Here is a 16,583-nt window from a genome sequence, read left to right as displayed (position 1 = left end):
TTGATCCATTTTAGACTTCCTGCTATGGCACATAAAGATTTGTGGTTACACAACTATTTTTGGTTAAATCAGTAAGGTATTAAGGCATGCATTATTATAGTTTTATAAATATTGGCTGCTGTCAAGCCGAGTAGTGTACTACAAGCACAGTTTCTTTCCTGTCCAATTTTCTTTTTCCTGGAATCTCTGATTGCCTCTGTCTTCTCTGACCTCTTCTGATCCTTTTATTCTTGGATCTCAGGTACACTGAATTGCGTTGATGGTGATCCTTGGTTCAGGACATAATTTCAGTGTTGGTTCATACAACGACCTCACACATGTATCTTTTTAGCTATCTATGACTAACACATGGTTCTTCATTTATTTGCCCTTTTCTCCCAGTCTCTTCATTATTCTATCAACTTCCCCCTTTTCCCCAGACCCCTCCGTCTTTCCTCAGTTGAGATTTATTAGTCTCTGACTCAATCAATTACATTTAGATGAATTGAGTAAGCGCTTTCTAATGGTACAAAGAAAAAACAGTTTTGATAAGTTTGTAAACTCTCACTTTTAAGCTCTCATAAATAATTTGATCTGTTTTCTAATATTAGCTAAAAGTAATACAATAAAACCTTAGGAGTGACAAAATTGTTTTATAAAATGGATAAAAATCATGTTTCTCAAGAGATCATCTGTAATCTGGTCACTGGTCACCAAATGGTCTTTGTTTTGTTTTTGTTTTTTGTTTTTGTTTTTGTTTTTTTGAGATGGAGTTTCATTCTTGTTGCCCAGGCTGGAGTGCAATGGTGTGATCTCGGCTTACCACAACCTCTGCCTCCCGGGTTCAAGCGATTCTCCTGCCTCAGCCTCCCGAGTAGCTGGGATTACACATGTGTCACGTGCCTGGCTAATTTTGTATTCTTAGTAGAGATGGGGTTTCTCCAAGTTGGTCAGGCTGGTCTCTAACTCCTGACCTCAGGTGATCTGCCCACCTCAGCCTCCCAAAGTGCTGGGATTGCAGGCATGAGCCACCGCGCCCAGCTGGTCTCTTTTTTGTAAGCATATCCCACTTAGCAGGCAGTATGCCTGGAGTGACTTCTTACTCAGTTCAGGAAATGAGGATTATGATTATTGAATGTTAATTACTGAGAAAATATGGTTATTTAATCTTCTAACAGTCTTACATATTATTTGCTGACTTTATAAATTAGGAAATTGCAAAGGTAAATTACCTGTCCAAGGTCACAAAGCTAGTTAATGGTGGAGTTAAAAGTCAAGCTTTGTTTGATGCCAAAGCTCATCTTCTTTCCCCTCTAGCCTACTTTCTGGACTGCATCACCAAACCTTACCCACTGTATTGTATTTGTTTTCTCTCTTAGTGGATGAGTGCTCGTCTGACTACACAATTGTGCTTCCTGTGATTGGGGCCATCGTGGTTGGTCTCTGCCTTGTGGGTATGGGTGTCTATAAAATCCGCCTCAGGTGTCAATCATCTGGATACCAGAGAATCTAATTGTTGCCCAGGGGAAATGAAAATAATGGAATTTAGAGAATTATTTCATCACTTCCAGGATGGATGTTGGGAAGTTCCCTTAGAGTGTGGGTCCTTCAGACAATGTAAACCACCATCTTCTACTCAAACCAAGTGAGTCATGTGTGATTTAAGTTCAGGCAGCCTATCAATTTCTAAATACTTTTTGTTTATTTTATGAAAGATGTAGTAAGCTGTTTATTTTCTAGTTTCCTTTAGAATATTTTAACCACTCAAAGTCAACATTTGAGGTATGTTGAATTAGCATAATACATGTAAAGTAGAATAAGCCTTCAAATTATAAACCAAGGGTCAGTTGTAACTAATATTACCTGTGTTTGCATTGAAGATTTTATTTTACCCTTGATCTTAAAACAAATGCCCTTGCTTTGTTTATCAAATGGACTTTCAGTGCTTTTACTATCTGTGTTTTATGGTTTCATGTAACATGCATATTCCTGGTGTAGCACTTATCTCTCTTTTTCCACTTTACATTTTTTGTTTTTGTTTTTTGAGACGGAGTTTCACTCTTGTCACCCACGCTGGAGTACAATGGTGCAATCTTGGCTCACGGCAACCTCTGCCTCCCAGGTTCAAGTGATTCTCCTGCTTCAACTTCCCAAGTAGCTGGGACTACAGGCACACCCCACCGTGCCTGGCTAATTTTTGTGTTTTTAGTAGAGATGGGGTTTCACCATGTTGGCCAGGCTGGTCTTGAACTCCTGACCTCAGGTGATCCACCCACCTCAGCTCCCAAAGTGCTAGGATTATAGGCATGAGCCATCGTGCCCGGCCTTAAATGTTTTTTTTTTAATCATCAAAAAGAACAACATATCTCAGGTTATCTAAGGTTTTTTAGTAAAACCAACAAAAAGAACAAATCAGATTACATTTTTTATCTTGATGACTCCTGCTCCATAATTGCTAGCCTAAGAATTAGGTGGCTACAGATGATAGAACTAAATAATAAATAAGAGACAATAATAATGGCCCTTAATTGTTAACATAAGCGCCAGACTCTAGGCTAAGCACTTTACCTACATCTCATTTCATTCTCACAACTTATAGGTGAATGAGTAAACTGAGACTTAAGGGAACTAAATCACTTAAATGTCACCTGCCTGACTGATGGCAGAGCCAGAGCTTGAACTCATGTTGGTCTGACACCAAGGTCTTTGGTCTTCTCAATACACCAAGTTGCCTACAAAAACAATGACAGCACACTCTGCCTGAAGGCTCACACCTGCCTGCAAGCATATGCTCACCTTACGGGGAAACGGCTTTATCCAGCATCTTGAGACTTTAGAGTAGATTAAAGGAGAGCTTTGCATCTTGAGGCATTAGGGTAGATGAAAGGAGAGCTTTGCAGACAACAAAATAGCCTATCCTTAATAAATCCTCCACTCTCTTGAAGGAGACTGAGGGGCTTTGTAAAACATTAGTTTCTCATTTTTGTGGGATTATTTAGCTGGGCTATAAAGATGAAGGCATGGAATAAACTTCTCAAAGTATTTTTAATTTTTTCCGATAATAGAGAAACTTCGCTAACCAACTATTCTTTCTTGAGTGTATAGCCCCCTCTTGTGGTAACTTGCTGCTTCTGCACTTCATGTCTATATTTTCTGTTGTTCACTTTATCCTGTAGAGCAGTCTGCCAAGAATTTTATTCCTGCTGTGTTTTTTTTGCTGTTAAAGAAAGGAGTTAAGTCAGGATAACAGAAAAGTCCACATAACCCTAGAATTTTTAGTCAAGGAATAATTCAAGTCAGCCTAGAGACATGTTGACTTTCCTCATGTGTTTCCTTACAACTCAGTAGGTTGTCAAGGTCCTGACTTTAACCTTAATAAAACATTGAATTGTATTAAAAGTTTTTGTAATAAAAACTTACTTTGGAGATTTGTGCATGTCATTTATTTTTTAGGATTCATTTTTGTGCTGTATAAAATTTTGTTTACAATCATCTTAGATTTTTGCTCAGATCAATAAGTTAAATCATCTTTCTATAGTTTATTCTATTCTCCGTTGCCACATTATCACTTGGTAGGAATTCCTGAGAAGATAAACCACATTAAAGTTACATATGAAATGTCTCAACTCTTAGCTTAGACTGACTGCATTGCTAGTTTACTTAAGTGTAGCCACATTTGTTCATTCATTCATTTCATCACCATTGATTAAGAATTTGCTAAATGTCAGATACTCTTGTAGGAGCTGAGATGAGTAAGAGGTCCTGTATTAGTTACCTATAGTGATCAGAGAGAAAGAGAGAGAGAGGGCCGGGCGCGGTGGCTCACGCTTGTAATCCCAGCACTTTGGGAGGCCAAGGCGGGCAGGTCACGAGGTCAGGAGTTTGAGACCAGCCTGGCCAATATGGTGAAACTCTGTCTCTATTAAAAATACAAACAAATTAGCTGGGCATGGTGGTGCGCCCCTGTAGTCCCAGCTACTGGGGAGCCTGAGGCAGAAGAATCGCTTGAACCCGGGAGGTGGAGGTTGCAGTGGGCCGAGATTCTGCCACTGCACTCCAGCGTGGGCGACAGAGCAAGACTCCGTCTCAAAAAAAAAAAAAGAGAGAGAGAGAGAGAGAGAGAGACTGACCAAGATGAAAGCTGTCATATCCTTTAAAACCTAATCACAGAAGAAACATACTATCATTTCTCTGTTTTTTTATGATTCACATAGAACATCCCTGGTACGCTTTGGAAGGGGACTACACAAGGGCTTGAATACCAGATTTCTTAGTCCATTTTGTGCTGTTATCACAGAATACCACAGATTTTGGGATAACTTACAAGCAATAGAAGTTGATTTGGTCATGGTTCTGGAGGCTGGGAAGTCCAAGATGGAAGGGCCAAATCTGATGTGCGTCTTCTTGCTGCATTGTAAGATGGTTAAGGCATCACATGATGCGAGGACACAGAAGAGAGAGCAAGAGGGGCCCACACTTGTAATAATAGCATTAGTCCATCCATGAGGGCAGAGCCGTCATGACCTCATTGCCTCTGAAAAGTTCCACTCCTCAACACTGTCGCATCATAGATTAAGTTTCATTCACACTTTTGAATTGTACATTAAGTTTCCAACATATGGTTTAGGGGACACCTGCAAACCACAGCGCCAGGAAAGGGAGGAACTCCTGGAGGCATTGTGGGTGCTGCCTACCCCAGGTGCCTACCGTTAAGGTGCACATTGTGGAATTAGTGGTTTACTTTTTGGAGAGAACTTGGGTAAATTAATTCCAGTATACATACTAAGAGAAGTGGATTAATAGGAACATATACAAGGGACGATGAGAGCAAGGCCCTTTCCAGCCTGCTTCCAAACCTACCCCAGGTGTAGCGCCTCCTCAGGAGCACAGCCTCCCGACCCTGGTGATGAAGGTCCATCGACCACAGGGGCTGGTGTTGACCCATTTGTCTATAGCACTGATGTCACGGTTTCACCTTCCTAAAAGCAAGTACCCAGGATGGCTCCAGCTCCCACCCAATCTGCCCCACCTTTGTTCTTCTCACACTTTCTTGCTTTGTAAGGTCCTAGATCCTCCTCTGGACTCCTGTTTGGGGCTCTAAGCTTGAAGGCCAGGAAGGTCTGAGGACACAAATACATGAGCCACTCCTTCCTGGCCCGGGACTTGGTTCTCTAGGATGATTTGCTGTGAGGTTTCCCTCTGCCCACTAAGTAAGAGAAGTATAAACGATAAAAAGGGATGGAAGAAGAATCTCTGCCAATGAAAAAAGAGTTTCATTTTATAATACTCCGACCCCTCCCTCATCAACAAGTCCCTTCACCCCACCTTAGTGCCTCCAAGAGATGCCAATTTTGGTCAAGTGTTGGCAGGCATGAAGAAGAGATGTTTAGGCTAGGCACCATGGCTTACACCTGTAATCCCAGCACTTTGGGAGGCTGAGGCCGTTGGATCACCTGAGGTCAGGAGTTTGAGACCAGCCTGGCCAATATCGTGAAACCCCATCTCTACTAAAAATATAAAAATTAGCCAGACATGGTGGCGGGCGCCTGTAATCCCAGCTATTTGGAAGGCTGAGGCAGGAGAATCATTTGAACCTGGAAGGCAGAGGTTGCAGTGAGCCAAGATGGCAGCACTGCACTCTAGCCTGGGCAACAGAGTGAGACTCTGTCTCAAAAAAAAAAAAAAAAGAAAAGAAAAAAGATGTTTTATTTTGTTTTTAACTTAACTAGTTCTGTATTAAAACCAAGATTGAGTATGGATAAATTTGTGAAATAAATTCTGTTGTCAAAATTCTAAAATCTCTTTTGCTTTCCAGATATTCCCTCATGCTGTCTTGGCAAACTTTCTTCTTAAGTGCTCATGTATTCTAACTTCCTCATATCTCCACCAGCCCCACCACCCCACCCCAACATACTTCAGCTGATCCCCGCAATTTTATTCACTCACTCAATACCATTTTTTTTTTTTAACGGAGTCTCACTCTGTCACCCAGACTGGAGTGCAATGGCACTGTCTCGGCTCACTGCAACCTCTGTCTCCTGGGTTCAAGCAATTCTCCTGCCTCAGCCTCCCGAGTAGCTGGGATTGCACATGCACCACCATGCCCGGCTAATTTTGTATTCTTTGTGGAGATGGGGTTTTTCCATATTGGCCAAGGTAGTTGCAAGCTCCTGACCTCACGTGAGCCGCCCTCCTCAGCCTCGCAGCGTGCTGTGATTACAAGCATGAGCCGCTGCACCCAGTCATTTTTTTTTTTTTTTTGAGACAGGGTCTTCCTCTGTCACCCACGCTGGAATGCGGTGATGTGATCATGGCTTACTGTAGCTTCAACTTCCCAGGCTCCGGTGACCCTCCCACTTCAGCCTCAAAGGTAGCTAGGACTATAGGTGTGGACTATCACACCCAACTAATTTTTATTTTATTTTTCTATACATATGAGGTCTTGCTATGTTGCCCCAGTTGGTCTAAATTTCTGGGCTCAAGTGATCCACTCACCTCTGCCTCCCAAAGTGCTGGGATTACAAGCATGAAGCACCACTCCTGGCTCATTATCGTGTGTTAGTAACCCATTGTGGAGTTGTCTTTTATCTCTCCCAAAGCCACATGTATTTTGTCAAAAGACATTACCTTAATCCAAAGGCATAAAGCTTCAGCTGGGTGCAATGGCTCATACCTGTAATCCCAGCACTTTGGGAGGCCAGCGCAGGCAGATCATTTGAGGCCAGGAGTCCGAAACCAGCCTGGCCAATATGGCAAAACCCCATCTTTACTAAAAATACAAAAATTGGCTGGGCATGGTGACACGCGCCTGTAGTCCCAGCTACTCGGGATGGGGGGGCATGAGAATCGCTTGAACCCAAGAGGCGGAGGTTACAGTGAGTTGAGATGGCACCACTGCACTCCAGCCTGGGTGACAGAGTGAGACTCTGTCTCAAACAACATCAACAACGAAAACAAAGGCATAAAGCTTTATGTTTGAGGTTTTAGGCCTGAGCACAAGATTTGCAAGAGGAATCTTTCAAGGCAGCAGGATCTCCTGGCCTCCATCTATTCTCAGCACCTGCCAGGAGTCCCTACCCACACTTCCTGTTAAGACAGCTCTGATAGTAAGCTTGTTTTATATTGACATGCCTCTGTAGCTTCACTAGCTACTGGATGGACACTTTTAATTGGACAGTTTTAAAAGACATTACCGGCTGGGCAGAGTGGCTCACGCCTGTAACCCCAGCACTTTGGGAGGCCGAGGATGGCGGATCATTTGAGGTCAGGAGTTCGAGACCATCTTGGCCAACATGGTTGAGACCCTGTCTCTACTACAAATATAAAAATTAGCCAGGCATGGTGGCGGGCACCTATAATCTCAGCTACTTGGAAGGCTGAGGCGGGAGAATAACTTGAACTCGGGAGGTGGAGGTTGCAGTGAGCCAAGATTGAGCCACTGCACTCCAGCCTAGGTGACAGAGCAAGACTCCATCTCAAAAAAAAAAAAAAAAAAAAAAAAAAGACATTACCTCCAATTTTCTTCCAGAAATAGGTGAGTTGTAAATAATAGATATCCAGATGATATGCAGATATTTGAATACAGAATTTTGTTTTAAGATGGGGTGTGGCCCTGTTGCCCAGGCTGGAGTAAAGTGGCGTGCTTATGGCTTACTGTAACCTTGAATTCTTGGGCTCAAGTGATCCTCCCATCTCAACCTCCCAAGTAGTTGGAACTACAGGCATGCCCCACCACACCCAGCTTTCTTTCTGTAGGGACAGGGTCTTGCTGTGTTGCCCAGGCTGGTCTTAAATTCCTGTCCTCAAGCAATTCACTCACTTTGGCCTCCCAAACCACTGAGATCACGGGTGTGAACCACACCACACCTAGCCAGAATGCAGAATTTTTTTAAGATCAGACTTTCCATCTTGTTTGACTTATGATTTGAAACTGTTTATTAAGATTTCCTTGAAACTCAACTGGCTGTGGTGGCTCAACCTATAATCTCAGCACTTTGAGAGGCTTAGGCAGGTAGATCACTTGAGGTCAGGAGTTTGAGACGAGCCTGGACGACATGGCGAAACCCTGTCTCTACTGAAAATACAAAAATTAGCCTGGCATGGTGGCACACGCTTGTAGTCCTGGCTACTCAGGAGGCTGAGGCAGGAGAATCCCGTGAACCTGGGAGACAGAGGTTGCAATGAGCCAAGATAGCGCCACTGCACTCCAGCCTGGGCGACAGAGCAAGACTCTGTCTCAATAAATAAATAAATAAATATTTTCTTGAAACTCTTATCCATGAACTCTGATCCATCACACTCCAAAGTCTCCACTTTGCACTGCGCAGCCCTCCTCTGCTGTCATCTTTCTTGGCTCTTCTGCTTTCCTCCGATTCCTTAAATATAGGCTGTAGCACTCAGGGTTCTCCAGAGAAACAGAACCGATAGGAGACATGTGTGTGTGTGTGTGTGTGTGTGTGTGCGCACGCGCGCGCGCGTGTGTGATTAGGTCTGGAATCTCCAGCAGGAATTAACATTGCAGTCTTGAGGTAGAATCACCTTTTCTCTGTAAACCCTCCGGTTTTGCTCTAAGGCCTTCACTTATTTTGACAAGGCCCATTCACCTTATCAAGGAGAGTCTCCTTTACTTAAAGCCAACCGACTGTAGATATTAACCACATCTACAAAACATATATATATATAATTTGAGATGGAGTCTCGCTCTGTTGTCCAGGCTGGAGTCCAGTGGCACAATCTCAGCTCACTGCAACCTCCGCCTCACAAGTTCAAGCAATTCTCCTGCCTCGGCCTCCTCAGTAGCTGGGATTACAGGTGCATGCCACCATGCTCGGCTAATTTTTGTGTTTTTTAGTAGAGATGGGGTTTCGCCCTCTTGGCCAGGGTGGTGTTGAACTCCTGACCACAGGTGATCTGCACACCCCGGCCTCCCAAAGTGCTGGGATTTCAGGCGTGAGCCACCACGCCCAGCTTCTACAAAATATTTTCATAGTAACACCTCAAATAGTGTTTGATTAAATAACTGCATGTGATAGCCTAGTCAAGTTGACACATAAAACTACACATGCTTTGGGGGAAACAAAACATAGATTTTCCCCCTAATTCTCTCCTTAGCCACTTTTTCTCAAAATCTTCTCCCTCCGTGACCCACATGGAAGTGGAGCAGACAGATCTCAAACCTAACCAACTGAAAACAAAGTATGAATCCCTACCTTTCACCCACCAGACCCTCAAATCAGCTCCTTCCTCCCATATCAAAGCCTCTTGTGATTTTTTGTTTCTTTGTTTTATATATATATATATATATATATATATATATATTTTTTTTTTTTTTTTTTTTTTTTTGAGATGGAGTCTTGCTCTGTCATCCAGGCGCTATCTTGGCTTGCTGCAACCTCTGTCTCCCGGGTTCAAACAATTCTCCTGCCTCAGCCTCCTGAGTAGCTAGGACTACAGGCATGTGCCACAATGCCTGGCTAATTTTTTGTATTTTTAGTAGAGATGGGGTTTCACTATGTTGGCCAGGCTGGTCTCAAACAGGCTGCCCACCTCGACCTCCCAAAGTGCTGGGATTACAGTCATGAGTCCCCACGCCTAATCTATTGCTTTGTTTTTTAGAGATAGTCCTCCCTCTGTCACCCAGGCTGGAGTGGTATGCAGTGGTGCCATCATAGTTCATTGAAGCCTGGAATTTCTGGGCTCAAGTGATCCTCCTGCCTCAGCCTTCCCGAGTAGCGGGGATTACATGCACTTGCCACCATGCCTGGCTACTTTTCCCCTCATTTTATTAGAGATGAGGTCTTGCTATATTGCCCAGGTTGGTCTCCAGCTGCTGGTCTCCAGAGATCTTCCTGATTCCCCAAGTAGCTGGGATTAAAGGTGTGAGCCACTATGCTAGGCAAGCCTCTAGTTTTGATTTCAAAAACTTTGCAGGTATCCTTGATCCTTCTCTTTCCCTCACCTTCTGTACACAGTCCATCAGCAAGTCTTGTCAGTGTTGCCTTTAAAATATATCCAGACCAGAATCCAATCACTTCTTTTTTTTTTTTTTTTTTTTGAAATGGAGTCTTACTCTGTCACGAAGGCTGGAGTGCAGTGGCATGATCTCGGCTCACTGCAACCTCCACCTCCCTGGTTCAAGCAATTCTCCTGCCTCAGCCTCCCGAGTAGCTGGGATTACAGGCATGCGCCATCACGCCCAGCTAATTTTTTGTATTTTTAGTAGAGACGGGGTTTCGTCATGTTAGCCAGGATTGTCTTGATCTCCTGACCTCGTGATCCACCCGCCTCAGCCTCCCAAAGTGCTGGGATTACAGGCGTGAGCCACCATGCCCAGCCGTACCAATCACTTCTTACTATCTCTACCACTACTGCTGCAGTCAAAGCCTCTCTCCCAGGCTACAGGAGGCTAGCAGTCCTCTCTTCTGGCTCACTGAGTCCATTCATTGAAACATAGGTCAGATCACATTGCCCTTCTGGTAAAACCCCTTTTGATGGCCTCCTACTTTGGCCTTCAGAGACCCGCCTGTCTGGTCCCCATATTCCTCCCTCCTCGTGGGTCCTGCTTCCCTCCCCTTGACTCACCACAGGCAAGCCACGCCAACTTGCTTCTGGTCCTCGACGTTAACTTCTCCAGATATTACATCTCACTCCTTTTCATTCAGGGGACAACACAGAGAGGCTTTCTGGGGTTTCCCTACCTAAAGTAGACCCACCCCGTGTGCCTGGTCACTCTTGTCTTACTACCCTGCTCATTTTCATCATACACTCAATCCCTAATGGAAATGATCTTGTCTCTTTTCTGCCGCCCAACTGTCCTGTACGTTTCATGACGGGCAGATGGAGGCAGCACAGGGGAGTGGCATGTTTCAGCCTGTGGTGGCTGTGAGAATGTGCCATACAGACCTCCAACTACAGGACGTGTCATTGGCCAAAGGCCCCAGCTGCTGTGCTTTGAAAGCTATTACTGGCCAGCCACAGTGGCTCACGCCTATAATCCCAGCACTTTGGGAGGCCGAGGTGGGCAGATCACCAGGTCAGGAGTTCAAGACCAGCCTGGCCAACATGGTGAAACCCCATCACTACTAAAAATACAAAAATTATCCAAGTGTGGTGGTGTGTGCCTGTAGTCCCAGCTACTTGGGAGGCTGAGGCAGGAGAATCTCTTGAACCCGGGAGGCAGAGGTTGCAGTGAGCTGAGATCGCACCACTGCACTCCAGCCTGATGACAGAGCGAGACTCCATCTCAAAAAAAATAATAATAAAATAAAATAAAATTAGCCAGGCATGGTGGTGCACACCTGTAATCCTAGCTACTCAGGAGGCTGAGGCAGGAGAATTGCTTGAACCTGGGAGGCGGAGGTTGCAGTGAGTCAAGATAGTGCCACTGCACTCCAGCCTTGGTGACAGAGCAAGACTCCATCTCAAAAAAAGAGACAGAGCTATTGCCACGTTTGCCCCAAAGCCACAAGCATCTTCCACAGGCAGCTCCCAGACAAGGACTGAGCGTGCAGGGATACTAAGGTGAAACCATTCCCAGGACACACAGAGCTGATCTGATAGCTGACTTTGGCTTGAGGACTTCTCAACTGCCAGACCTTCCTTAGACTGCACGACAGAAATGCTTCTGCCCAGTGCTCCTTCACTTTCCCCTTCATGCAGATTCAAGCTGGCATCATGGTCTAAAAACTCTCCAGCACCTTGGCTCCCTCGCCATTTTCTCCCACAGACTTTTCCCCTGATAAAATCTGGTATGGTTAATCCCATCTTGGCATCTTTTTCTTAAAAGTCCCGGACTAACGTAAGTGGTGCTGAAAGTGGCCCAAGAAAAGAGGCAGTAAGAAGGGGATTTGGAACTGGCTCACCCATCACCCAGCAGACAGAGGGGATGTTGTCCTGGTTGATAGGTAGGCACAGATAGTCCCTGGCCCTGGGTGGCAGCTCAGTTGCTAAAGATTTCATTGGTGGTGACCTGAGAAAAGATGCTGTTGGAGGGGAATGTTGTGGCAGGTGTGATTTCACAAGCATTTAACAATATGGGAGAACAATGCCTACCATAGCAAAATGGGCTGTCCTACTAAATTGTGTTGATAGCCCTTCAGGGGAATAACAGAGACTGAGGGCTGTTAACAAGCAGTGAATCACCAAGTATGAGAGTAGGAGAGCCTAGAGGTAGCTTACATAACAGGCATTATCTTCCGTAGTGGCAAGATAGACTCAGTTTTTAACAGCCGGTCAAAAATCTAATTGCAAGCTGGGCTTGATGGCTCATGCCTGTAATACCAGCACCTTGGGTGGCCGAGGTGGGAGGACTGCTTGAGCCCAGGAGTTTGAGACCAGTGTGGCAACATAGAGAGACTCCTGTCTCTACAAAAAGTTAAAAAATTAGCTGGGCATGCTCGTGCTCACCTATGGTCCCAGCTATTCGGGAGGCTGGGATGGGAGGATAGCTTGAGCCCAGGAGGTCAAGGCTGCAGTGAGCAGTGATCTCACCACTGCACTCTAGCCTGGCTGACAGAGCAAGACCTTGTCTCAAAAAAAAAAAAAAAAAAAGATTGCAAGTCTACAGAGCTTCAAAGAGATTTGAGTGTCCGGTGCACGCAGGTCCGGTATAGAAAGCGCAGGGCCCTGGTGGGGAAATCTGGGATCCTGAACCACAGCGCAGGGGCACTGAGATGGATTCCACCAGTGATATTTGACTCTGCAAAAGCCCAGAACATCTGGGATTTCAGATGTAGCCCAGCCTTCCCTACTTGGTGCTAGCAAGTCAGTTTTCTGGAAGATGCTACTGAAGCCTCTCTCACAAGGCAAGAGGTGACCCCCCTCCTCTCCTCCTTGCCAGGCTGAGAACTAGGATTAAAATGCAACTGAACACATGCTTGGCCTGATTGAGGCAGGAGAATAGGGAAGCTGGGGTTAGCAGGGTTTCAGCAAGTGCAGCCAGTCAGCATGGGCAGGGGAACAGCGGGTGCAGCCAGTCCGCACGGGCAGGGGAGCAGCAGGTGCAGCCAGTGCGCATGAGCAGGAGAGCTGCAGGTGCAGCATATAGGTCACATCCTTGTCTCTGTGACAAGCCACTTCAGCCCCCGATTGGCCACCGGCCAGTCCTTCATGGGATGTGGCCAATTGGAGGCCTCTAAGGGTTTCCTAGGGGTTTTGCTGGGTTCTTTCTAGCTGAATAAAAACCCTAACTGAGGGGGCTCTTCAGCAGCTGCTTGCTTAAGCCTGCTCCCACTCTGTGAATTGTCTTCGATAAATCTGTGCCCACTCCGTGGCCTTGTGTTCAATTCTTTGTCCAATATGCCAAGAACCTGGACATCACAATTAGGACTTTTTTTTTTTTTTTTTTTTTTGAGATAGAGTCTTATCCTTGTCGCTTAGGCTGGAGTGCAATGGCACGATCTTAGCTCACTGCAACCTTCGCCTCCAGGGTTCAAGCGATTCTTCTTCCTCAGCCTCTCGAGTAGCTGGGATTACAGGTGTCCCACACCACGTCCAGCTAATTTTTGTAATTTTAGTAGAGACGGGGTTTCACCGTGTTGGCCAGGCTTGTCTCGAACTCCTGACCTCAGGTGATCCACCCACCTCGACCTCCCAAAGTGCTGGTATTATGGGCATGGGCCACTTTGCCTGGCCACATTTAGGACCTTCTATCTGGTAACATGATAAGTGGGGAAAGAGACTACACACACACAAAACGGCAAGAATCCGCTGGCACGGACAGGCTGGACCCAGGTGAATACTCCTGGGGCTGGATTTTGAAGGTGCTTGATCAATAGAGCCAGAAGGTAAATCTGGGTAAGCAAGAATTCACTGACCTGAGGGTAGATTCTTGAACATGGTATTTAACACCCAGCAAGTATTCCAGGGAATGGACACTTGCTATGAGATGGCTCTGAGAAGCCTGGAAGAAATGATATCCAATTCTAAGCAAAGCGGAGATGCCTGAGTGGCCCTGGCAGACAGCAGAGGAAGGAATAAGGAGGTTGAGGAGAGTGTTGAGTAGATGTATTTTAATAAGGTCAGAAGACACGCTAGAGGATTGTTTTCCATGAGAGGGCTCAGGATACATCTTTTACTAAGGCCGTCAGAGGGGTGCCAGCATTCCTGAGCACATTGGTGTGGCTCTTTTGTAACACAGATGGTAGGAGAGAGGTCCCAAAGCTGGGACTATGGGTCCCCTGAAACAAAGCCAGGTGGCAGATTTAGCCACCACAAGCTGGGAGACTGTCATTACCATAACAACTGGCAAGGTAGAGGGACATCCAAAGGAGCATGGTTTGCAGCGTTCGTGGATGTGGTTAATGGAGTAGGGAATCCCAAGGAGCAAAATAGAGGGCCAGCCAGCACGGGTCCTGCTTAACATCTAAAGCAACAGCAATGACAACAGACAGTGGAGAGGCAGGAGGCTAAGGGTGGTCACTCCAATAAAATACCACGAATCCTTGCTCGGTTTCCAGAACCAAGGCAATTTTTAGATCTGGAGCCCACTGCCTGAAGAAGTGGCTTGGCTCTAAGAGGAAGAGCCTATGAAGATTCTTCCCCTTCTTCCCCCAAAGGGACTTGAGAGGAAAAAACTGTTTTACGTCTTCTTTTACACCACAACAATCAACATGGAAAACTGCTGTGACCAAATGTGTATGTTTCTCCCCACCCCCAAATACCAAGCAAGCCATCTGTTCTGCAGTGGACACCACGTGGGTTCCTTCAGTTCAATTCTGACACTACCTGGAGGCAGCATCAGATCCCACAGGTTGAGGACTCACTCCCCAAGACTGCTCCCCACCCTCTCTGCACTTCCAATGCCAATTGTAAGCCCTGGGCTATTTTGCCTGTGCTTTTGACCCACCGGCTAAAAATCAGGGTTTCCACAACTCCCTCCCTCCTCGGGTTCTATTAATTTGCTAGAGTGGCTTCCAGAACTCAGGGAAACACTTTTACCAGTTTATTATAAAGGACATTTTTTTTTTAAAGACAGAGTCTTCTTCTGTCATCCAGGTTGGACCACAGTGGTGTGACCACAGCTCCTTGCAGCCTTGACCTCCTGGACTCGAGGGAACCTCCCACCTCAGCTTGCTTTCATTCTTTTTTTTTTTTTTTTTTCCCCACCTCAGCTTTCTAAGTAGCTGGAACCATAGGCTCGCACCACTAAGCCCAGCTAATTTTTTTCTTTCTTTTATTTTTTTAGACGGAGTCTCACTCTGTCACCAGGTTGGAGTGCAGTGGCGCCATCTTGGCTCACTGCAACCTCCCCTTCTGGGTTCAAGCGATTCTCCTGCCTCAGCCTCCTGAGTAGCTGGGATTACAGGCACCTGCCACCATGCCCGGCTAATTTTTGTATTTTTAGTAGAGACAGAGTTTCACCATCTTAGTCAGGATGGTCTCTATCTCTGGACCTCGTGATTCACCCCCCTTGGCCTCCCAAAGGGGTGGGATTACAGGTGTGAGCCACCGTGCCCGGCCAATTTTTTTTTTTTTTTTTTTAAGATGGGGTCTCACTACATTGCCAGGCTGGTCTCCAACTTCTGGTCTCAAGCAATCCTCCTGCCTCAGCTCCCAAAGTGCTGAGATTACAGGTGTGAGCCAATGCGCCCAGCCTTCAAAGGATGTTTTAAAGGATACAAATACACAGACAGATGAAGAGATACATAGGGCAAAGTCGGAAGGGTCCAGAATGCAGGAGCTTTTGTCTCCATGGAGTTGGGGCGCACCACCCTCTGGGCACACAGATGCGTAAGCCCGTATATGTTTGGCTAGCTGCAAGCTCCCAAACATTGTCCCTGTTGTATTTTTACAAAAACTTTCTTGTGTAGACATGATTAATTAACATTGGCCATTGATGATCAGCTTAACCTTCAGCCCCCTCCCTCCCTGGGGGTTGCGGGGTGGGACTGTGATTTATAATAAAGTTTTGTGACTCTAAATGTCTCAAAATGGAATCACTTGTGACAGGTTACTCAGCCTACCGTGAAACTGCTGACCCCTAAGCATATGTATGGTGTTCTGAGGTGAAGATGCCTGTGTGGCCAGGCACCCCTGAGACCTGACAAGAAAGCGGAGCTAAAAGACCGCTGAGTTAACAGTTAAGGACACTCCTGTGGAGGACCATAAAAACTGCAAAGAAACTGACCATGGCTAAGATGCCTGCAGAAGCTCTGCCGATGAGAACTCTGAGGCCTCTTTTCCATGAGGCAATGGACCCCACCCTGGCGACATTCTGAGAAAAACCAGCCCCAAGGGTTGTAAGTCAGCCTGCTGGTCTCCTGAGCTACTTGCTGTGGTTCCTCCCACTCTCTGTTATTACTGCATGTGTGTGTGCCAAGTATATTTGCATGACTGTTGGTGTGTGAAACTTGCAATAAACTGTGAATTCGTAATCACTTAAGTGGCCATTGAGTCACTGTGAAACCTCTTGGGTACCCCTGTGGGAGTTGGCACGATTAGGCTAATCGAAACTCTAAGCAAGAGAGATCCAAAGTCCTGACCTTCTTCTAATCCTGCCTCGGTTCTTCCAGTGACCAGCCCCCATCCTGGAGCTACCTAGCGGGGGCCAGCCATCAGTCAGCTCATTAGCATACAATAAACTGTCACTGTGGAGATCCTAAGGA

The 16,583-nt window shown here is 45.9% G+C and overlaps 1 protein-coding gene and 1 long non-coding RNA gene across 6 annotated transcripts in view; one reads left to right on the top strand and one right to left on the bottom strand.

Annotated features, from left to right (window-relative positions):
• The window catches only part of LAMP3 (lysosomal associated membrane protein 3), a 56,021-nt gene extending 39,666 nt beyond the window's left edge, over window positions 1-16,355 (top strand). For 2 of the 4 annotated variants that reach the window (XM_077989892.1, XM_015131495.3), the window contains exon 6: window positions 15,928-16,355. In XM_077989892.1, the coding sequence (XP_077846018.1) occupies window positions 15,928-15,962 (35 nt within the window). In that variant the 3' untranslated portion in view covers window positions 15,963-16,355. 4 annotated transcript variants of the gene reach the window in all.
• Window positions 9,295-11,855, bottom strand: LOC144339058 (uncharacterized). 2 transcript variants are annotated; one of them, XR_013413691.1, is made up of 4 exons: window positions 11,041-11,855; window positions 10,260-10,451; window positions 9,700-10,125; window positions 9,295-9,409 (listed from the first exon to the last, which is right to left on the bottom strand). It is a non-coding gene; the product is annotated as an uncharacterized LOC144339058 (long non-coding RNA). The 2 variants fall into 2 exon arrangements; XR_013413692.1 differs by lacking the exon at window positions 9,295-9,409 and having other exon boundaries at window positions 9,684-10,125.
• Window positions 16,356-16,583: the final 228 nt, after the last annotated feature.

The sequence above is a fragment of the Macaca mulatta genome, chromosome 2, assembly GCF_049350105.2.
Source record: "Macaca mulatta isolate MMU2019108-1 chromosome 2, T2T-MMU8v2.0, whole genome shotgun sequence".
Classification (NCBI taxonomy): Eukaryota; Metazoa; Chordata; class Mammalia; order Primates; family Cercopithecidae; genus Macaca; species Macaca mulatta.
This window is presented reverse-complemented; position numbering and strand designations above follow the sequence as displayed.